At 48.9% G+C, this 22,766-nt stretch overlaps 1 protein-coding gene across 1 annotated transcript in view; it reads left to right on the top strand.

The window, feature by feature from the left end:
• The window catches only part of PTPRG (protein tyrosine phosphatase receptor type G), a 209,999-nt gene that overhangs the window by 125,017 nt on the left and 62,216 nt on the right, over nucleotides 1-22,766 (top strand). Inside the window, exon 9 of the mRNA XM_040628133.1 lies at nucleotides 2,910-3,042. Coding sequence (XP_040484067.1) covers nucleotides 2,910-3,042 — 133 coding nt within the window. The remainder of the gene's footprint in view (nucleotides 1-2,909; nucleotides 3,043-22,766) is intronic.

The following is a 22,766-nucleotide window of genomic DNA, read 5'->3' as shown; positions in this document are numbered from 1 at the left end:
CGAGAATCTGATGAAAACCTGCACCCTCGCCTTGTGGGGGCCCAGAGAGGGACAGACGTAACGGCCGACACATGGGATTTCTGGGGCCATGGAATATGCCATTGACCCTCACAACTAGACCGTGACTCCTAAGTCCCAGACATGCTGGAATGGCCGCTGTTTGCTGGTTTTCGGATGGCAGAGATAGTCTAGAGCTGGTGTTTCCAGTGACAGTTTAGAGAGATGGGTGTGAGGGGCTCCTCTGGCCAAGGGTCCTTTCCAGTGCTTCGGGATGAGTAGGGCCTGGAGTTTGCATTCTGCCTCTGCCCCTGCCCATCTACCATGTTAGTAGATAGGCAAGAATCCTCTTCTGTCAAGAGACAGGGAGAGGGGCGCCTGGGTGGCTCAGCTGTTAAGCGTCTGCCTTCGGCTCAGGTCATGATCCCAGGGTCCTGGGATCGAGCCCCACTTCGGGCTCCCTGCTCGGCGGGAAGTCTGCTTCTCCCTCTCACATTCCCCTTGCTTGTGTTCCCTCTCACTTTCTCTCACTGTCAAATAAATAAATAAAATCTTAAAAAAAAAAAGACAGGGAGAAAAATAAGACATTGGGAGTCCCCCAGTATGCCAATGCCTCGCAGGGTGGGTACCGAATTCACTGGACATGTAGCCCGTAATGTCAGTGCTCCTGCCATAGTTTCCATTAACAGGACCTTCCAGTCCTTCAGCCCTTCCCAGCCATCAGCCGGATAGCTGCCTGGCTGGGCTGCCCCCTGCTGGAGCCCAGCACGATTATTCTCATTTGTAACTGCTTCTTCTAGAGCTTTGCTATTAAAACATTAGGTCAAGGGGAAGAATTGTACATCTGATCTCTTAAGCCTCAGCTTCCAGCGCTCTTGGGACTAGAACCTCTTCTACTTCAGCTTACAGGGCCCTGGCAGATGTGGCCTCCCCTACTCCATCTTGGTCCCCCCTTTCTCATACTCTCTGTCCAGAACACACTTCTTCCCCTGCACTCAGCCTGGCTGACTCCCCTTCACCCTCCAGGTACCTGTGTCAAGGAGCCGCCTCCAGAACCGCTAGGCTAGGACAGCTCTTCCCGCTGTGCGTAGCCCTTGGGCTGTATCCGTGGCATCCCATTCATCCTATCCTAACTCCTTGTTCTAGCGTCTGCCTCTTCCCTTCCAGTGATTCCCACCCCCCAGCACAGGGCTGTCTCTGCCTGACGTCCTGCCGCCTCCCCATCCCCTAGCACCGTGTCGGGCACACACTAGGGACTTGGCAAATAGCCATCTAATGAGAAACTGTGGAGCAAGAGGTCAGGAGCAATGGGCTGGCACGGTTAGGAAGATACTTTATAAACCGTGAAGTGCTGTGTTAATGGTGTCTCATCAGAGTGTGCCTGCCTGCCTGCCTCTATCTCCTTACCCGTGAGCTGGCCTCCGTCTGGCCCCGTGGGATGCCCGGACTGTGCGTGAAACAACAGAGGTGATCAAAGGAAGCTGGAAGAAGCCGGTGAAAAGCTCTGTAACACGCTTCTTCATTACTCAGGAGTCTTGCCTCTTTACAAATCCGCTCCCAGGGCCAATTATTTCCTTCCTGGTCAGCCCATCTTCTCCGCCTTGGAAACCCAGTCTGATGAGCCCCGTGTGGAAGCCGCCCTGCAGAGGGACACTCTGGGCTGGCGGAGCGCTGGCCTCGTTTTTGCTGAGTGCAAGGCAGCCTGCAGCCAGCTGTAGGCTCTTCCCGGGGCTTCTCCCCTCGCTCACATCTAACCTTCGCTTTCTCGCCACCTGCCTCCCATGATTGTCCGTGAGCACCCCTGCCCTTCCCAGCCCCGCTCGGCATCCATAGGAGCCTCATCTGCACCACCTGGAGATTTCCAGGCATCTTCCGCGTGGTATAAAGGAGAGTAGGTTCCTTCCGGAGGCTCCTGGGGACTTGGGACGCTCCTCGGGGCCTGCGAGAGCCAGAGGAAAGAGCTGCTTGGGTAAGAGGTACCTGCGGACCAGAGAGAATCCCGGGTCGCTTCAGACTTGCCTGTGAACCTGTAGACTGGCTGCTCTTTAGAGGCGGACGTGTGCTGGGAGCAGAGCGAGGCATGGCTTCCTCGCTCCGGTTGTCTTTGAACTTTTAGAAGGATGGGGGTGGGGAGGAATGGGATAAGAGGGAAAGCTGGAGACGCAGGCTCTCCGGAGTCCGGCGGGTGGGAACTGCTGGGCGGAAGCATCTCGGTGCTCCCGGTGGACTGTGCTGTAATGGAGTCTGAGTGGCTGGCTGGGACTCCGGGGGGGAGAGCTGCTGCTCTACCTGGAGTCCCCTGCCCAGCCCCACCCTTGCCCGGGAGACTGGGAGCCCCGTCTGGATGATTGTCCCACTACGGCTTTATCTTTTAGGGAGAGGTGCTTTCCCCAAACAGAACTGGGTGCTAAGCAGGCGAGGAATAGAACCGTTGCTGTCCCAGCTGGTTATCTTAGCAAAAGCCCTCCTGCCCTCCCTCCGGCCTTGGCGCTGGTGAACCTGAGCAGCTCCCAGCCACCTCCCACCGCTCCAGTCCCTTTCCAGACGCAAGTGTGATTTTTGCATTCAGACTTGAGCCCATTTCTTCAGTGTATCCAGAACCTGCTCCGGGTCATACTGTTCTTGGAGTGAAGCTGATATCTCTCTCTGTGCAGCTCTCTGGGAGAACGTCTTGCCCTGTATCTGTGCGTCCAGCCCCCTGGCAATTAGGGAATAAGCCTCGCTTGGGTGGGGACTCGGTGGGAGATGGCGCCCACCACCGATGGCCCCTCTTGTCCTAGGGCAGCCAGAGCAGGCAGCTCAGTCCTCGGGAAACCACCCCAAACTGGGACGGAGCTCTGTGTCTTCCTCCGGCCCCCCGCTCCCCCTCTCCACTGGCCCTGTCCTCTAATTGCCACGGTTTCTCTTTGCAGCAGAAAAGAACACCTCTGGAATGATAAGCCGTCCTTCTCCAGGGAGGATGGAGTGGATCATCCCTCTGATTGTGGTATCAGCCTTGACCTTCGTGTGCCTCATCCTTCTCATTGCTGTGCTAGTTTACTGGAGGTGAGTAAGCCAGGCTGCACCTGCGCCTCTCATTCGTAAAGCTGAGGCAGCTGGAGTGGGTCTAGGGTCACCACCTGGGGGATCTGCTTTACCTGGAAGCAGCTGGTAGGCGAGAGCCATGATGGAGGAGCTCCTGAGATGGCGTGCCGAAGGAGATTTTGCTTGGGGATCCGGGACATCCAGGTTCAGACCCCAGCATTGGTACTTGCCGGATTCAAATCCCATTCCCACCTGAAGCTTTCGTTTCTGAACCTGCAAAATGAGTGTATAAGTTTCCCAGCATTTCCACCTTCTCTGGGGCCATGTTTCACTTTGTTGTGTCTGCATAATGACCCTTCTTGACTTTAAGATGTCTGTGAAAGCCTTTTGCTGAAAATCAGATGATAGGGAAACATTTAGCACATTATGTGGCATTTAATACACGTAATATAGATACAGCTGATTTTTAAGTCCTCCCTGAATTATCATTGCCCTTGAACTGGTTCTCACTGTTCCTCCTGGGAAGCCTGTTTGCAGCTTCTGTTTAAAAGTTCTGTTTTCCAGCTGCATTCTCTGAGGCAGCCTAACTGAATGAGGCAGGCTGGACCTCTTGGTTGGCCTGGCTACCTTTACCTCTCCGACTACTGTGGGACGCTTCTGCCCTTGAACGAGCTTCCTCCATGGTGAACAAGTGTCCTATCCCCATCCCATGCTTTCTTCTTGCCATTCACTCAGTTAATTTTGACTCCTATTATGTTCCAGGCAGTCTTACCTCCTGGAGCTTACTTTTTAGTGGGGGAGACCAGCAATAAACAAAGCCCATAAGTAAGATATGTGATACTTAAAGTGATGGTAAGTGTGTAATGGAGAAAACTAAATCTGGAAAGGGGAGGGGCCGTCTGGGACTTAGAGCTTCCTTAACTACTCGGAATATTCAACCTAAGTGGCAAGTGATATTTGAGCAAAGACCTAAAGCAGGAGGGAGTCAGATGGGCTCCACTGGGGGCAGGTGACAAGCAGAGGAAACCACATGTGCAAAGGCCCTGAGGTAGGAGTGTGCCCGGCACGTTTCAGGAATAGTGAAAAGGTCAGTGTGGCTGGAGCACGTGAGCATTGGGGAGAGGGGTAGGAGAGAGGATCAGGAAGAGATGGGGTAGCAGGGAGTCATGTCCTGTACAGCCTCGTGGGCTGCTGTGCATATATCGCTTTTCACCCCGAGATAAGTAGGGTTTGCTACAGAAGTGTGTTGTGATCTGACTTCTGGTTCACCTAGCTGTTGTGTTGCGAAAAGCCCGAAGAGGATAGGGCAGCAGCAGAGCAAGGGGAGCTGGACTGGACGAGTCCAGAGGAGGTGATGAGGGGGCAGCAGTGCAGGCAGTAGGAATCGGTTGGATTTAGACATATTTTGAAGGTGGGATTGACGGGATCTGCTGGCAGAAAGGCTGTGGGTCCCTGGGCCCATTCTCCATTCAGTAGAACCAGGGAATAGGGAAGGGTTCATCTCTGGCCTCCCCAGGTGTCTGATGGCCCCTGTAGCTGTGTGAATACAGCAGGCCAGCTAGATCATGAAAATCTTGGTGTTTGGGGGTGAGTCACCTCCCTGTTGTGCCTTCCCTAGAACAAAGTGGTTTGCAAACAAATGCTGGTCTGGAGCCCACTGGAAAATGGGAAGCTGCCTGACCTGGGTTTAGCTGAGCACACGGAACTAACAAGGTCTGCACACTCCTCTCTTGGCTCTGCTCGGTACCGTGCGTGCGTGCGTGCGTGCGTGCGTGTGGTTTTAGTGGCAGACCCTCCGCACGGAGGAGCAGAGAGGGTGCGCAGCTGCCCCCAGACCGGACACTGTTGCTAAGCAGCCCTGGTGTGAACCAGTTCCTGCCCTAAGCAGTCGTAGCAAACACCTCAGGACTGTTTCTGACGGGCCCAGCTTGGTCCTCTGCCTCCCCACCGCCCCACCGCCCCCCCGCCCCCCCAGACAGCTCGCTGGGAGCAAGGGCTGTGTGGCCCGGTGTCCGTGGAGACCAGGCCGGCCAGAACATGGGTGTTGACACTACAGGCTACACAGAGGGAGGGCCTGTGGAAAACAGTAAAGAGAACTTTGAGACCTTCCATTCGAGATGTGTTTTCCTATTAGAAAATGACAACTGCATATACTTTTGAAAAACTCGGTTTGAATAGAAAATGTTTTGTTTGTTTTTAGTTGTTAGTCACCATACAAGCACATCATTAGTTCTTGATGAAGTGTCCCGTGCTTCCTTGTCTGCGTGTAACACCCAGTGCTCCGTGCAACACGCGCCCTCCTTACTACCCGTCACCGGGCCAGCCCATCCCCCCACCCCCTCCCCTCTAAAACCCTCAGTTTGTTTCCCAGAGCCCACAGTCTCTCATGGTTCGTCTGAAAATGTCTTGAATAATACTTGATGTGTTTAAAATCTATGATGGTTAGATATACCTACCAGTTGGTATGTACTCAGAGCTTGATTTAAAGTAACCAGAAGTTTGAACGTAGTGACCTGTGCACACTAGCGTTCACTAGACTCTTCCTGCCAGCCCGCAGAAGGGAATAGGAGGAACACTGTTACAGATGAAGGAGCTTAAAATAAGCATTAGGACAGATGAGCTGGCTAAGCAGGAGAACGGCCGAGAGGAGATAAGGACTATTTCTGTCCAACTTTTTTGTTTCTTATTAATGTGCAAGGAGGAGGCATTGGGGGGCTCACAGAAAATCGCTAAGTGCAGAAGAGACGTGCATGTCCCGTTGGCGGTGTGGTTTTGAAGCTAGGACCTCAGTGCTCTTCTGCCTTTTGAGGCACAGCGAGAACAGATGATTGCCAGACAGACTTGACATACGTAGAGCATTGAGGCAGATCAGAACCTTCTGGATTGTGTCCTTGGGGGCAGGCCAGGCACCTGGGGGTTCAAACAGCTCACTGTGGAGGCCATTTCTGCAACCGAGGGCTGACCCTTTGCAGCTCTCCTGGCTCCTGAGTGTGTTGAGAGTCCTGCCATCAAATGAATTTGTGAAACAGTAGAAATGAAACCTGAGCTCTCGGATTTCTTTTTCTCCACCAGTGTCCCCTTGTGCGAGGATGTTCATGCTTGCTAATGTTTCCTGAGTCTCTTTTTAAGTGCCGGGCACCAGGCCAAGTGCTCAGGTACCACCATGTCCTGTGATTGTCCGAGTAAACCTTAGGACAGGTACTATTATCCCATTTAAGAACAAGGGACTAGAAGCTCCTGGAGGTGCTGTAGAAAGTGACGGACCCTGGTTTTGAACATAGGACTTCTTCACTCTAGAATCCATAACCTTTTTGAAGCACCAAGATGCCGGTCTCCCCCCTCCATACTGTGAAAGCTGAGCATGACCGACGTGCAGCAAAGTCAACCGGAGGTGGGATTAGTGGGCCTGTAGTGCCACCGCCTTCCTGTGAGCCTCCCCTGCTAGCTGTGACCAGGGAAGGTAAAGGACCAGATGTTTGTTGAAGGCCCACTCTGGACTAAGCAGTGTGCAGTGATCGCATCCACTGTGTTGGAATTTACAACAATCTCTTTCAAAGTGCCTTAAGCACAAGGAGGGGAAAATCGGCTGATTCATGGAGCGGAACACTTTGGAGCATCAGGCCCAGCTAGACGGGAGAAATGGAATGAGGACAGCAGGGCTCGTGTTGTGTTCCTGTGTTTGTCTCCCTCTTCGTCTCCGGGGTCTGTTGTCCCTGTGTTGGCTTTTCTCTGCGGCCCTCTGTTTCCACATGGTGGCCTCTGGCCCATGTCAGACCTACATCCTCCCATCCCAGCAGAGAGGGAATTTCTCTTCCATAACAGTTCCATTTAAATCCCCCAGATGGTGTTTCTTAGGACAGACTCAGGTCATTGATTCACCCCTAGAACCTTCTGGAGCAGAGGTATTAAAGACTTTGGTCAGGCCTGGCTCTTCGATTAACTCTGGAGCCCAGAAGTGAGGTCTTTGCCATCGCAATCCCCATGCACTGAAACTGGACAAGGGATATTTTCCCAGAGGACCCTCAAAACCCAGAAAGGTGACCGAATGCAGGTGTCAGGCAGACAGAAGCAGCCAGCACCAGCTCCAAAAAAAAGCTGGGAAATTAGAATGAGGAGGAGAGGGATTTCTGCTGAGAAAAGAGAATTCAGACTTGGATAGCAGAGAATGACCCGTGCGAGTAGTAGGAAAGAAACAAGGTAGGCACCTGAGCTCAGCCTGGTCAGCCTCGGATTCTTAGTGAGGACTCGGGTGCCATGAATGCATGGAAAATTGGGGGCCCCTTCCAGTTCCATCCCAGCTGCAGGATTATCAGAGTGCCTACAGCAGTCGACAAGTGTTGTGTTGTTGAAGAAATGATAAAGCGGTTTCTTCTGTTGCTTGGGTGCGGGACCCACGTGCAACTTCCTCTGTTCATGTGCTGCTTCTGTCGCACCTGCCACCCATCACGCTGGGCCTGGGGATTTGGGGGATAAGCTCCTTTCTCCCAAGGTCCTTGCAGCCCCCTGGGGGAGGCAGACGAGTACATAAAATCGAGTATAGAGGATGTTTGGAGGATGAAATCCAAGCTGCTTTGCTAGCACAAAGGTAGGGGCAGGATCAGGGGAAAGCTGCTTGGAGGGCTGATGCCCCAGCTGGGGCTTGGAGAGCAAGCAGCTGGACACGAGCGAAGAGGGTGTACAGGCAAGGGGCTGGAGAGAATCGGGCCGCTCATAAGCAGGGACCCGTGGAGACAGCAAGAGCCAGATCCTGAAGGTCCTGGGTGCCGCCTAAAGGGAAATGAAGCTTACCCCAAGCATGATGGAAAGGCATACAGGAACCATGCTACAGAAAGACAAGAGGAGAAAAAGGCGGTGCTGTGTAGAGGTGAGGGGGCAGCCCGGGCCAGCCCCACCGTCACTACCCATGGCTTCAGAGCAAGTGTCGTTAGCAGGGGTGAGTTCTTCCCAAAGGGGTGCGAATGGGTACTTGGGAGGTAAAGCAAAAGCAAAACTTCTTTTATAGGTAAAGCACAGGTATGTCGCACGCATGTTACTGGTGGGACAGTTTTACGGGGGGGCAGTGACTGGGAAGCGGTGTATGAAGGCCCCTCAGGAAGTGTGGCGTCGAGGTGAGCACCGGGCGCCGTGCGGAAGTGTTGGATCCCTGTAGTGAACGCCTGAAACAGAGAACCCTGCATTCCGTTCCCTCCCTGGAATTAAAATAGAAACTTTAAAAATGGCCCCTTAGGAGAGGTGCCCGGGGGGAAAAGGACGGAGAAACTGGGTCTTTGACAAACCGACTTCACCACCTTCAGCTTCTCCAGCTGCAAAACAGTGAAGAAATGTGCCCGCCGGGCTCCCATGAGGAGTAGGTGTCTGCTACGGGAAAGGGTGATCCCAGGGCCTGGCAGGTGGTAAGCAGTGATCGCTGGGTTATCCCTGACGTTAGGGGAAAATCACATTTTAATTTTGGGTCCTGGTGTGCCTGCAAATTTGTTCTTCGATAACCTCAGATTTACAGCCCTAAACGAGCGCTGTCCCCGAAATGTAACCCGTGTATAGCTGCACACTTGCCAGTCATGTGTCCTTGCTCCAAACATTGCTTAAAAATAGCTTTTGGAAGTTCCTTCTAGAGTTCATTCTTTTGACCATCAGTAGTGCCAAGTATTTATCCTAGAAATAGCTGAAAGTCACGTGTTCGGAGCTAACTATAGCATAAATATAGGTGACCAACTGAGAAGAACCACTTTGGGCCAAAAAAGGACAGGTTAATGAAATGGGTTCCAGCGATGCTCCCAGTGGGCCTCGAGGCCATTCCAGAGGAACATCCCTAAATAGGTTAGAGACATGACTGACCCAGCACCCACCCCGCTTTGAAGCCCAGTGGTCAGCCTCAGTCACCGAGGATCGGGCTGCATTAGCTGCTGCAGACGCACCCCAACATCCAGCAGTGGCCTCACCACACGAAGTTTCTTTGTCACTGTGGGGAGTCTGCTAGAGCTGGGCAGCCCTCGTGCACCTGCAGCTTCTTTCTGGGACCCGTGTCTCCCAAATGGCTGCTGCAGGGGTCGAAAATCAAGGAGGCGCTTCGTTCTCAACCGCACGACCCAGAAGTGGAATCCCTCAGTACCACTTGCTCACTGTGGGCCAGAGATGGTCACACGGCCCCAAGGACACATGCTAAGGTGGAGAGCACACAGGTATTCCTTGAGTGGCTGGAAGTACCCTTAAGAACTCAGACCACTGGCATCATTTAGCAAAAGTAGGTTTCCTTAAAGGAACACCTTTGCAGGTCCATCCGTAGAGGAGTCTCATTACTTCACATCTGGCCCAAACTAGAAAATACGGTAGGGACCTCTTCCCCCCCATTCCCCGACTAGAAGATTCGTAGAGGCCCACTGGGGACTGTTTGAGCAGCATCTTTACAGGCAGCAAAATGGATCTGCGGAAGAAACTTCTTCTTGAGTATCGGTGAGCTCAGATGTTACAGGGAGGAGGTTACAGTTCTTAAGTGCTCCTTGCAAGGTCGGCTTTGAGGGGCTGCAGGGACCGAAATCCTAACCATGCAGAAGTTACCATGAAGCTACCCGGAAATACATGCAGAATGTTTTGGAGCAAGGGTCGGGGTGGTAGGGCAGCTAAAAAGATAAAATCAATGAAAAATCCATAGTCCCGGTTTGTATCTTTTGCAAAGAGTGCCCTGTGTGTGCTGTTTAGATATTGTAATCCATCTCAACCCTGCGACAGTTCAGAGCTGTAAGAGTCTATAGAGATGAGGGAGAGGCCATAAATCGAATGGTTTTCGAAGTGCGCCATCCTGGCCTTACCACTCAGGATGAAAACAAAATGCACCTTTTGAATTACTACCAGTCAGAAAATGCATTCCAAGAGCTCCAGATCCCGTCTTACCAAGACAAGCTGTTTACATGGCACCCATGTGCTGACGTTTCTGAAAAGACCGGGAGCCACACAGCTGCTGCCACTCAGAAAGAAGAGGAAGATTCTGGAAGGTTTCTTTCTGATTAGCATAACTTGAGGTCGAGGCTGGCAAGGAGCTCGTGCGGGCGGCCCAGTCACTGCCTGGGCATCAGCTTGTGTATTAACTTGTTCTGAAGCGTAGTTTAGCTAGTGCGAGCAGGACAGCAGCGTCCACTGAGAATTGGGAGTATTGACAAGTCATTTAAAAAAATTTTTCCTGGAATCTGGAGGAACATTGCTTTGAAGGTAGCTCTTTTTTTCTGAGTAAAATTTCACACCTAAAATGACTTCGTTTATCTTAAGGCCTTTGTAGCCAAGAATCTTTTCTGGAATCTTCACCATACTGCGTGTGTGCTTAGCAGATGACATTGTCGCCTAATCAGCATTCAGATCCTAGGAATTACTGCATTTTGCAGATCAGAAAACAAGGCTTGGGGAAATCAGGGGACATGCCCGCATCACATGTTAATCTTTGGTGGATCCTGAATTTGAACCCAGCCACTTTCTTAATCTTTACCTTATTTTGCCTAAATGAGGAGTAGCGTGTCTGGAGGCATTTACTTCCCTTCACGGCCTGTTTTGATAGCACGTTTGTTTAAAAAAATTCTATGGTTTGCATTTGCCAAAATCATGCGGAAGAAAACTCTGCAGGGCCAACTATAATTTCAGGGGTTTAAGTTTTGATGCTGAATCAGATAACCTGTATATTATGTCTTATTCCAGCTAATCAGTGCTATAGTACCTTCATGACAAATTGAGCATCTTAGTGACCATAATCCTGGCTTGAAGAACTTTCCAGAAACAGAGCAGCTTTTTTTTTTTTTTTAAGATTTTATTTATTTATTTGACACAGAAAGAGCACAAGCAGGGGGAGCAGCAGGCAGAGGGAGAAGCAGGCTCCCCACTGAGCAGGGAGCCCAATGTGGGACTCAATCCCAGGACCCTGAGATCATGACCTGAACCGAAGGCAGATGCTTAACCAACTGAGCGACCCAGGCGCTCCCCACCCCCATCCCCCGAGCAGCTTTAATTCTCAGTTTCAGATAGGGCTGAGTTAATTACATGGACTCTGGAGCAGAAAGTGGGAAACTCTGAGTGGTTATTGTAACATCTGACCCAGGTGTATTAGTTTGGTATTGGAAGGGTTTCACGATCTGAAATGAGAAATTTATGTCCCCCCTCAGCACATGACTGAGCCATCTGTAAATTCTGTGGCAGATCAGTCAACACCAATTTCCCCTCCTTGGCAGAGAGAAAAAAGGTCTCTTTTACTCCCACCTTTACACTTGGAGAAATTTAGCCATGTGCTGGCATCTCCTCATTAAGAATGCGATTCACCAAAACAAGTGAGTTTTGTGTATACTGCCTTTTTTTTTTTTTTTTTTTTTTTTGCTTCCCTGGATGTTCAGTGGGAGACAGTGTAATAAATTGGAGGGGATGCAAACCCCAAATTTGGGGGCAGGGGGAGTATGTTGGTACAGTGAAAGCTCCAGAAAACATACATGTGAATGTCGAATATGGGCATGTGGTGATACCCCTCTTCCTGCTCAAGGAGTGGCTGAGCATGTGTCCCCCGTGGAACACGGATCCCTCCTGGGTTCCCACAGAAGTGACAGTGACAGAGCTGCTGTGAGCCCAGGCACAGGCTCTCCACGCATCTGCTCTAGCAGCCAGCACTTCCAACTTTACTCCCCGACGACTGCATTCAGTCTAAGTCTTTGTCCCCCGCCATCCCAGGGAAGTCACAACGGAGACAGATGCCACTGAGTGCTTTCTCCCGTGCATGTGACCGTGAACAGATAGCAAAGGGCAAACACTCATCACAATAACCAGTAACTATTGAATTGATACAAAGCGAACGTTCTATTTAATCCTCCTAGCCGGCCTGGGTGGTAGCTAAAGGGTCAGGACTGCATCACCTTCTTCCAGAACAGGAATGACTGCCCAGGATCACAGAGCTGGTATGTCTTAGAAGTATTCAAATCTAGGGTTTTGTGTTGTTGACCTGGGACCCTTTATGGCTGGTCTGTTTATTCTTTCCTTAGTTGCTTGTTCATTCAAAGATGTTTTTAAAGCATCTCGTTTGTGCCAGGCAAGGAGACCGAGTTCCTGTCTTCAGGCAGCTTGTAGGCTAATGGGGGAGATGAGCAGGTAAAGAAAGGTAATCCCAAATGCAGGTCCCAGACCTGTTTTGTTGAGCTGATAAACTGTTTTAAAACGTCTGGATTGTTTAGAAAATAGGCAGATTTTACTTAAAACCCCAGCTGTCTGGGTTCTCGTGATAAATTGGATGAGGTGGTAACATTGTTGTCATGCTCTCCTGGGATATTAGTGGGCTGGGTTAACCACGAGGACGTCTTTTGGGGGAGAAGGGCACCAGTTAACCAGCCTGTCCGTCTCTGCCCTCCCTGCAGCCCCCTGGCTGGCCCCTGCATTTGGGGTTCCCCTGAGTTGCAGTCATGACTTAGGGAGACTGTGTTCTGGAATAGGCTCTGACCACTGCCAGGGTGGGGTGGGAATGAGATCGAGCTCATTGGGAAGGCTCCTTGGAGGAGAGGAGGTTGAGCTGTGATTTTCACAGAACAGAGAAAAGCCACACACGCTCCAGGCAGAGCTCTGTGTCCGAGCTGACAGCGAAGTCCTCGGTCATTGCATGATCAGTATTGCCGGAGGGAAGATGCTCTCAAGCTGCCCTTCGTCCCTGCAAAACAAAGTCCGCTTTTGTGGGTAGAATCCGATTCTTTCCTAGGGGATTCAGCCTGTACAAAGGCACTGGGTTTGTCCAGCGTGCTCTTAACGTGGCTCGTGTGCAGAAGGGAATGGGAACAAAAAGTAGGTTTGTATACCTTACTCAAGTCTAGAAAAATCCAGGTTTCTAGCTCACACGTTGTGGTAGCTTTGCGCCATCACCTTTATCTCTTCTGCACACAGACTGCTCACCGGACCCCTAGTGTTCCAGGCATCACTTTTTCTTTTAAAACTGGTGACCGCCCATATCCCTCATGCCTTTCTGGAACCTTGTATCTGTGGCCATATTTCAAGGTTTTTTTTAATCATTAGGAATAATTTTTACAATTCCACTCTTCAAATCCTGACAACGTGTCAAGCCATGGGTAGAGCTAAAGCGTGTTGCATGATGCCAAGATAGGGCTTGCCCTGGAGGGCTTGAGTTGACGACACGGTGGTACTAAGCTGTCTGTGCTCTGAGCTGCTCAAAGGCGTGGGGGTGGGGAGCCTTCGGAGGTCCCCAGCTGTTCCCTGAGGCATGGGCACTGTGTCTCCTTTCTCCCTGCAGCTGTGTGCTGGGGATCCGGGTCACGTGACCGCGAATGCTGCCGATCCCAGGCAACTTTTTGCTCAATAACCGTTTCCCAAATGGCTACTCGGGGACCTTTCAGAATTCACAAGAACTGTCAGTTGTTATAGTAACCGGCCCCCTGCTGTCGAGTTGGCCCTGAGATGCCAGTCGAAGCTCTTGGAACAGGCTAACACGTAGTCATTAGACAAAAGCAGGGAGAGATTCGCTGCTGAAGGTTGTCATTTAAACATCCTCCATGATACTTGAGGGATTGCTTCTGTGAAGGAGGAAATGGATGTGTGCAGTTTTTAAAGCAAACTGACTTTTCAGGAAAGGGAAACTCCTGTGTTGAGTCTGCTACCTAACCAGCACCTGTCTTGGCATTGCTCACGATTACGTGTCCTCTCTCCCAGGGCTGTTGCGTCTGTCCTGTGGGCTTGCTCAGGTGGCCCCCTCCATTATTCAAGATATTAGTTATTGGTTTTATGGCATTTGCTTCTCCGCGAAGTGTTGTCAGTTTACGGGTGGTAGTTTGAAGCGGCTGTGATTGTGTGTGAGGAAAAGCTGCGGAGATAGCCGGCTCCGCTCCAAAATTCCCGAAAGAGTGAATCTGGCAGAATTCAGAGTAGGGCTAAGGGTTGAGAAGAAGTCTAAATATTGTAGGAAGCTGCAAATTTCAAGTTTCTATGAAGATTTGCAAAAACACTCCAACACGCTCGTGATTTCTTCAGATTAATGTTTATCGCTGCACCGAGTACGCTGGTGATGTTTTGAGGACAGTTGTTGTAGTTCCAGAATGTACTCAGTAGAGGGAGACAGGGAGTTCTGAATTACAGCGCGCTCCCTGCCCCCCACCCTGACCCACACACGCATTTTAATCATATTCCCAACTTGCAGCTTCTCCAGATTGCGGTTCCTGTGCCAATCACTTTTACCCAGTATAGAGGCTAATAGTTATCAAAGTAAGTGAAAGGTGGTATTAAAAGAGAAGAGTAACCGAACAGTTGAGAATTCAAAGATGTTCATTCATCCCAGAGTAAAAACTACCAGGTCAATCAGAAGCTCTCCAGCGTCCTTTGGAATCCCACACGTGAATTCAGAGTTCTGAGCGGGTTCAGCGGAGCTTCCAAAGAAAGAAAACTTTGCTACAAGCGAGTTTGCCTTTGCTGTTCTATCAACAGAGTTTGGAAAGAATAGGAATCATTCCAGTGTGAAATCCTATAGCCTACATTGTTAAGGGATTAAATATAATTAAGTAAAGACTTTTCCAGTGTTCTGTGGGACAAAAAAGTATGTCTCAAAAGCTAGAAACAAGACTCAGATGCTGCCATCATTAAGTGTTAAGGGGAAACTGAACATCAGACGTCGTACATAGAAGTAACTCGACTGCTTCTCTGAGGTGTCTCTCCCACCAATTCCCGGGTCTGGGTTGTGAATCAGGGAAGTGTCCGGAGATGAGAGGCATGCGTGGGGAAAAGACAAAACCCCGATTGGTCTAAGGGCACCACATTCACATACATTTGCGACGGAGGGGAGGTTCAGATGATCCCCAGGACATTCCTGCTGAGTTCTGTTGACTTCAATGGTGTTTTAAATGGTCGCATTTGCCAGAGCATCACATCAAAGGTGGAAGGTTAGATATGCGAATGGGAAAACCCAATCATGACTGGATGGAGATAACCCTTACCTACCATTACCACCAGGAGTCATACGGGTTTCTAACCTATAACGAACGCTTTTAAGAACAAAGTTCCCATGTCCTCTTTCTTAACTATGCACAAAAAAATCCTGGAAAAAAACCAGTCCCCTTTGTGTGTAAGCTTTCTCTTTTGCAGATGCCCCAAATTGGGACCGATGATGGGTATGTCTGTGTTAGGTGGGAGGGTGGGATTCGTGTGGAACTCTTGGTGGCCAATTGAAAGTACTGTCTTCTATACCTGTTCTCTTTTGTTTTTTGTCTGTTTAGAGGGTGTAACAAAATAAAGTCCAAGGGCTTTCCCAGACGTTTCCGTGAAGTGCCTTCTTCTGGGGAGAGAGGAGAGAAGGGGAGCAGGTGAGGGGCGGTCAGGCGTAAGGGGGGTGCCTCTTTGGCCGGGCCTGGCTTGCTGGATTTTTGTTTTGTTGCCCTGGGGATGAAAGTCCTCTAGACAGCACACTGCTGCAACTTACCTGTCTTACCCCAACTCCCGGAAGTAAGAAATGCAAATCCCAGCACAGCTTGCGGGTAGCTGGTAGCAACGAAGGTATGTCCCGTGTGTGCTTGCTTTGCTTTATTTGGCGGTTTTGGGGGGCGCTTTTGTTTCTAGAAGGGGACATACTGGAATGTTCTGTGTTGGTGTGTTTGTTGCATCCATTAATCTTTCCAAAATTTCAGATGTTTGCATGTTTCAGAGCTTAAAAAAAAAAAAAAGCATGCATTTAACCTTACAAGTGAAAAATACCTTTTAGAAACCTCAATGTATAGGGGCGCCTGGGTGGCTCAGTCGCTAAGCATCTGCCTTCAGCTCAGGGCGTGATCCCAGGGTCCTGGGATCGAGTCCCACATCGGGCTCCTCTGCTGGGAGCCTGCTTCTTCCTCTCCCACTCCCCCTGCCTGTGTTCCCTCTCGCTGACTGTCTCTCTCTCTCTGTCAAATAGATAAAATCTTTAAAAAAAAAAAAAAAGGAAGAACGAAAGAAAGAAACCTCAATGTATAAATAAACTGAGGAAGAACAGTAGGAAAGGAAGAGAAAAGTGAGCAAGTGGGGGAAAAGCATGTGTTTTCCCATAAGAGTGAAATTTTTTAAAAATGAAAGCATACACATTCTAGATAGCTTGAATACTGGGGAAAAATTGTCCTGGAATGATTTACAGTAAACCTTTAGAAGTCCTGATGATGCAATCTTAATCACCGTACATGAGCCTTTTGATAATATTTTTATAAGGCTTTTCTGGGCAAACTCTACTTAATATTAATCTGGAAATTAATATTTTAATATTGCCAATTAGGATAATTCACTAATATTGGGTTGTGAGTAATTTGTTATTACTTTCAATGATCCAATTTATACTGTTTACCTTAGAAGTTTTACATGGAATGATTGGCCTCCCTTGGTTGAGGATAAGTCAGGTTATTGAGATGGAATTTTAGATACCCATCGACTCTAAGCAGGTACGTTTATGAGATCTGAGAAGGTAGAGTACAGCAATTGTGGAAGATGAATGAGAAATTCTGTGATGTCTCTTCTTTTAAGTGATATGGTGCGGTTTGGGCCTTGTCGGGAAAAAGGGGTAACTGCTGATACCAGGAATGTAATTATTTTTTCTACGAACTTTTTACTTAGTGAAGTCTGCAATGTTCTAATCCGTTTCCAAAACTCCAGTGGTGAAAACTGAAATTGAACCCCCCCTGTATAGCTTTAGATTCCAAGTTCTAAGCTTAGAGAGTACCTTCGACATCATGTAAATGCTTAATATTCATGCCCAGTCTGTTATAAGTATAATGTGTTTCTGACTGTAACACGTTAAAAAGTGGGTCACCTCACGGACACGGCACAGATGGTGCCCCTCTGAGGTCTACGCTCCCTGCAGACGTGATGCCGTAGCCAGGTGGCCTGTGGTTAATCTAACTTATGTTCCTCCTGCCGTGTGGGAGCGGGCTTATTCTAGATGTATTTTAGTGCCGGAAGCTTGGGGGGGGCACAGTGACTTTCATTTAGATCTAGAAGTTGAGCTCCACCTTGGGAAGCACAAGTGTTTCTAGAATCCACCTGATTATGAGCCCTTATTTTACTTCGTTGATAATGTAGGAGCAAAGCAGACAGCCCTTGGCTCAGGGAGAGACAGGTCCTCATGGTGGCTCTGCCCCTTCCCGGCTGTGTGACCTTAAGCAACTGAACACAGCCCTCTGAGCCTTGATGTCATCATCCAAGAGTAGGTCCAATGACAGTTCTCTTCCATGGGGTTGTTGTGAAGAGCAAATAGGTGATGCCTGTGAAGTGTTTAGTGTATGTGATACATTCCCACATCCAGAGGATGGGGAGACAGAGACTCGGAGAAGTTCCTTGTCTGGGCTCCCCTGCTCGGGTGGCTGAGTTGGGACAGACCATGGTAGTCTGAGTCCTGAGAAGTGCCCCTTCTCCTCACTGCTTGGTGGGCTCCGCTAATCAATCCATGATGAAGAGTGGACCAGATAGAGATCCTGTCCTCAGGGGGCTCAGATCTCCCCTGTTCCTTCCGCTGGCTGCCCTGCCATACTCTGTTCTCCCAGAGCCTACAGTTCCTCCTTCCTCCGAGGCTGTGTGTGCTGAAGACCACCAGCCCCCTCTCCCCTCTCCTCCCTCCTTCTTTATCCCAGGAGCGTTGGCAGCAGCCTCCTGACCCAGTTCTGTCCTCTGCTGCTCTATAAAAAGCCTCCCAGAGAACAGGGCCCCCTCCCTCCTCTACCAGGCTGCAGATCCATCAGGGAAGCAGGGCCGTCAGCCTCTCATCTCCTGCCTCGGCCTCTTTTTATCCACTCTCATTTCCTCTCCTGGTCTGCATCCCATCCAAAATGTGGCAGGGAATCAGAAGAGCCCAAAAAGCTGCCCAAATAGCAACCCTCCAAACAGTTGCAAAGTCTATGCACATAAACCCCAGGGTAATATCCATTTGCCCATGTGGTCTGACCTCACTTGCCTTGAACAGTCCCCACCCACGGTGGGGGGAGGAGGAGGCCTGTCTGAGGGCGGACAGAACCCGGGACAGCAGGACAGTGGCTGCAGAAAGTGACAGCTGATTATCCCCCCAGAACAAAGAAGAAAAAAAAAATCAGACCCAAGTATTTAATTAAAAAAAGTAGTTGATTTAAATTTTGAATAGGTGGAGCACCTGGGTGGCTCAGTCGTTGGGCGTCTGCCTTCGGCTCAGGGCGTGATCCCAGCGTTCTGGGATCGAGCCCCACATCCGGCTCCACCGCTGGGAGCCTGCTTCTTCCTCTCCCACTCCCCCTGCTGTGTTCCCTCTCTCGCTGGCTGTCTTTCTCTGTCAAATAAATAAAATCTTTTAAAAAAATAAAAATAAATAAATTTTGAATAGGTAACACTTAACACAGTTGAAAACCAAAGAGCTTAATATTCTGTATGCCCCTCCATCTGATCTGCATACGTCCATCTGGTCACCTGCCCACCTGACTCCTGACCTCACAAACGGGTAACCACCACTGCGGGTTTGCTATCTCTTCCTCCAGACACTGGGGGCGGGGTGTGTAAGCAAGTAGGGACCTCTGTCCCCCCATCTCTCACCCAGCACGACACTGCGTACACCATGCTGCACCTCACTTGTTTCGCTCAACTTGATTTTTCGCTGCATCTGTGGTTTCCTCATTCTATTTTTACAGAAGACACTGTTCCTTCGTATAGTTGTCCGGATTTATTTCCCCACTCCTGCACGGCTGTCATTTTGGTTGTTCCTAGTCTTCTGTTATTATAAGCAATACCAAGGTGAATACCGTGATGTCGTTGCGCAAGTGGAGAAGTCTGTCTTAGGGTAGAGTCAGGAGACGGGCTGTGTCAGGAGCGACAGGCATCCGTAATTTTGACGGATGGCGCCAAATTGCCCTCCCCGGTGCCTGTACCTCGGGCGGCTTCTGTTGGCAACACGTGAGCCCCTTTCCCTACGCCTTCCCCAGCACGGTGTGTTGTCAAATGGGGGTGATTTTTCCGACCTCATGGGTGGAGAACAGTGGTGTGTTAGTAGAGTTGGAATGTGTTTTCTCTTATCATGAGTGAGGCAGGGCATCTTTCATGTTTGTGTCCTTTGGGTTTCTTTTGCTCTAAACTGTTGGTCTTTTGCTCGTTTTTCCTTTGCACTGGTTGGCCTTTTTCTAATTGAGAGAGATTACGGTCGGCAATAAGGGGTGCAGAAATTTTTTTCCGGGGCGCCTGGGTGGCACAGCGGTTAAGCGTCTGCCTTCGGCTCAGGGCGTGATCCCGGCATTATGGGATCGAGCCCCACATCAGGCTCCTCCGCTATGAGCCTGCTTCTTCCTCTCCCACTCCCCCTGCTTGTGTTCCCTCTCTCGCTGGCTGTCTCTATCTCTGTCGAATAAATAAATAAAATCTTTAGGAAAAAAATTTTTTTTTTTTTTAATCTGTGGTTTGTCTGCGAACTATATTCCTGCTCTTTCTTCGACCTCATAGAATCACGTTTATCCATAAACTTTTCTTTTTTGGTTTCCAGATTTTGAGTCCTTATTAGGAAGTCTTTCTCCATTCTGAGATGACTTATTTTAGTACTTTCATGGTTTCAAATTTTAATGTTAAATTCTTAGATAGTTTGGAATTTGACCTGGTTGATAGTGTGATGTCTGAATCAACTTTTCTCTTTCCGAGATGGTCCCAGGTATTTAAAAAGTACTGCCGTAGGGGTGTTTAGTGAAAAGACGTGTCATACCTCACTAGATGCTTAAAATAACACTCTTCCAGCTGAAGTCTGACGGACTGTTAATGAAATAGTCTGCAAAAAGGGTTTACGAGAACATGTCACAGATGTTGAATCATGTGCAGTGAATAAAATGTGAGTTTTCATTTCCCACCTCCTGCCCAAAAGGAGTTGGACCATCATGTCCCCATTAACCGACTCCATCTGAGGAAGTGAAGAGTCCCCTAAGCCTCAGTCCAGAACTCAGAACATTCCAGGCCGGCATTCTAACTGTGGGACAGCTACCTCAAAGCCCCCAACTTGAAGCCTTCTTTCCTGGGTAAGAGCTCGGAGGAGTGGGAAGTGCTGTCTAGAGCTCAGCTGCTTACAGCCAGCCACGACGTAAAATCTGCCCTGTTCAGGTGATCTCGTTCGATCAAAATGTGGTTTATGAAATGACCTCTGCTGTCTTATCTCCTGGAAAGCATCAGCAGTATTTTAGTCATTCCTAGGACTCTCCGAGGATTGCTTGGCAAACTTAATATTTAGCATGCAAGTGTATTGTGCTGAAACCACTTAAGTGTACATAATTTAATTTCCTCCCGCATTCCTTAGATGCTAATTGCAGGCACTTTGTATCCTCCAGTGAAATTCTCGCTGCAGAAATCAGATTTTTGTCACTTGCAGCTGTAACAAGAGTCGAATGGGCCATCTCTTCTGACCATGTGAGATCCAAAATATTTTGAAACCTTTTCTCCTTGTTTAATACACGTATCCTCTCTCACACCTCATCCATCTTCGTGGTTTGGTTTCCCTTTTCCTCTTTCCTTCTTCCCTTCATCTCCTCCTCACATCTGACAGGCTGTATTTATCCAAGGTATGACAACCATATGTGCCAGGATTTCCAGAATTGCCCTGATGTGAAATATGTCATTTGATTATTCCCAAGAGTACTTTGATATTTGTCAGATCACATGTGCCTTTTACAAGGTTTGGAGACTATGAAAATGAGCAGTGCAATTCTGAATTCTTCTTTCTAGAAGATTCCTTCCTGGAAAGATAATACAAGTATAAACTGAGTTGTACAAACAGAATCATTTCACATACAGTGAAGGAAGCTGAACAGTGAGTGGTTGCATCTGAAAAAAATCTCAACTCAGAACTTAGAGTGGGCTCTTTTCCAAGTGGGACCCCTGAGTTATTTCAAGCAGGCACTCCTCTTTGAGGAAAAGCCTAACAACGCCCACAGGCTTTTCCTTCTATTGTTGTCTTTGTTGTTTCAATTTCTAGAAACATTTTGCTCTAATAAATCAATCCACATCTTTTTCACACAGCTCTCAGTCATCTTCCTTAAAGGCATGTGAATGTTCTCAACTTCCTATTTATCAGTGGTTCTTATTCATACGTGGTTTACTACAACAGATCCGTTCACAAAAGTAAATATTAATGTGATTTCTGTACTCAACAGCATGAAAATAAATGGGATTATTAGCAGGCATGGCACTGTAAATTTAAATGAGGGCGTATATAAATCAGTTAAGATTGCTTAATTAATATGCACCAGCAGCTCAGCCAACTGCCCGCTCTGGTCTGCAGTTAGCATTTTGAGCTGCACACTGCTGACAAACTCCTTGCACCCTGATACGATTATAAAACCGTTGAGCTTAATTGGAAGATAGTGACCGGGCTTCTGATCCCTACACATCGTTTGGTTGTTTTGTCATCCCAGGTTTGGGTGGGACTCTAGCAGTGGTGCTGTGATCTGCTCTTGCGTGGGCCCCAGCTGTGGTGATGTGGACGGCAGTGGGGTAATAAGCCAGCGACCCGGAATGAGAACAATAGGACCTCTCATCACTTGTCAAAAGGATGTACGTTTTGACCCAGATGTCTGTACGTCTCAGAAACCTCTGGTCCTGTAAACAGGGCTGGAGATGCTGCCTTTTGAGGACCCTTTTCGATATACAGTGGTGCTAAGTGGCATTCTAGACCTTTCCAATATTCAGTCTTTCTGGACTCAAGATTAGCAGTTTGCTTTTGAAAAGTCTCCATCACCTCAGTTATTCCCAGAGTCTTGTCAGAGGGGCAGAAGGAGATGTAAGTAAGAATGAAGATAGCAAATGTTATCTATGCAAGTATTTGGGGGAAAAAAACCTGAAGCAACATAAAGGAAAGTCTCCTTGTAGAACTTTGGTCATTCTGGGTGTGTCTGATTCCTGGAAGGAGATGGGGAGGGAGAATGGCAAGTCTAGAGATTTCTTCCTCATCTTCCTCATTTGCTGCATTTTATTTAAATAAGTCTCTGTAACTTGAGTAATTATTGATGAAGTATTTCGGTCGGGGAGTGTGTTTGTGTGTCTGTCTGTCTGTCTCTCTCTCTCTCCCTCAAGAGAACCAGTTAAACACCGGGGCCTGCCGGTGCTGGGAGTATGTGTGCTGTAGGGGGAGCTCGGAGAAGCACCATTGATGGCTTGCTGATACCGGTCGATGTTTACCATCCTGATGACATGCGCTGTGCTTCCTCTCAGGCATAGAATCCTTGGTTTTTGAAAAAGCTTCTCTCTTCAAAATCTCTCCCTTACCTAAAGGAATGAGAAGTTATTTTTAGAAATTTTAGTCCAAGACCAGATGTTCATGACTGTCCGCTTACTGTGCCCACGGGCGTTTTACAGGCTAGGCCAATCCATCCATGCACGGGCCTGGACCACAGATCATGGGGTTGGGCTGGAGACCGAGGGAGCTGCTCGCCAGAATCCATATCAATTTGATGAGCTACTAGAGAGGGTATCACCCATTATCCTCTTGACTTCCAGTCAGGCCTTTCCTAGAAGTCTTAACATTTAAGAGCCCACATTAGTTTTCTAAAAATGGATGAATGAATGGAGAGTGATGCAGAAAGCATGTTTGCATTGTGTTATACTTAGAACTTTTCGTGAGATGCATGTGTATCTAACAGGTTGGCCATCTTCGGTCAAGCACGAGAAACACGTGGCTTGGACTTAGGAGCTGTGTTCTATGAAAAATGTATACGTTTAAACGGTAGACTGTCGTTCAGTGCAGAGAGGCGGTTTTTCTATGAGAGGCACGTAAGGAGTGCAGCCAACTCCGGGACCAG

This window comes from Ursus maritimus, unplaced genomic scaffold (genome assembly GCF_017311325.1).
Source record: "Ursus maritimus isolate PB19 unplaced genomic scaffold, ASM1731132v1 scaffold_14, whole genome shotgun sequence".
Taxonomy (NCBI): domain Eukaryota; kingdom Metazoa; phylum Chordata; class Mammalia; order Carnivora; family Ursidae; genus Ursus; species Ursus maritimus.
This window is presented reverse-complemented; position numbering and strand designations above follow the sequence as displayed.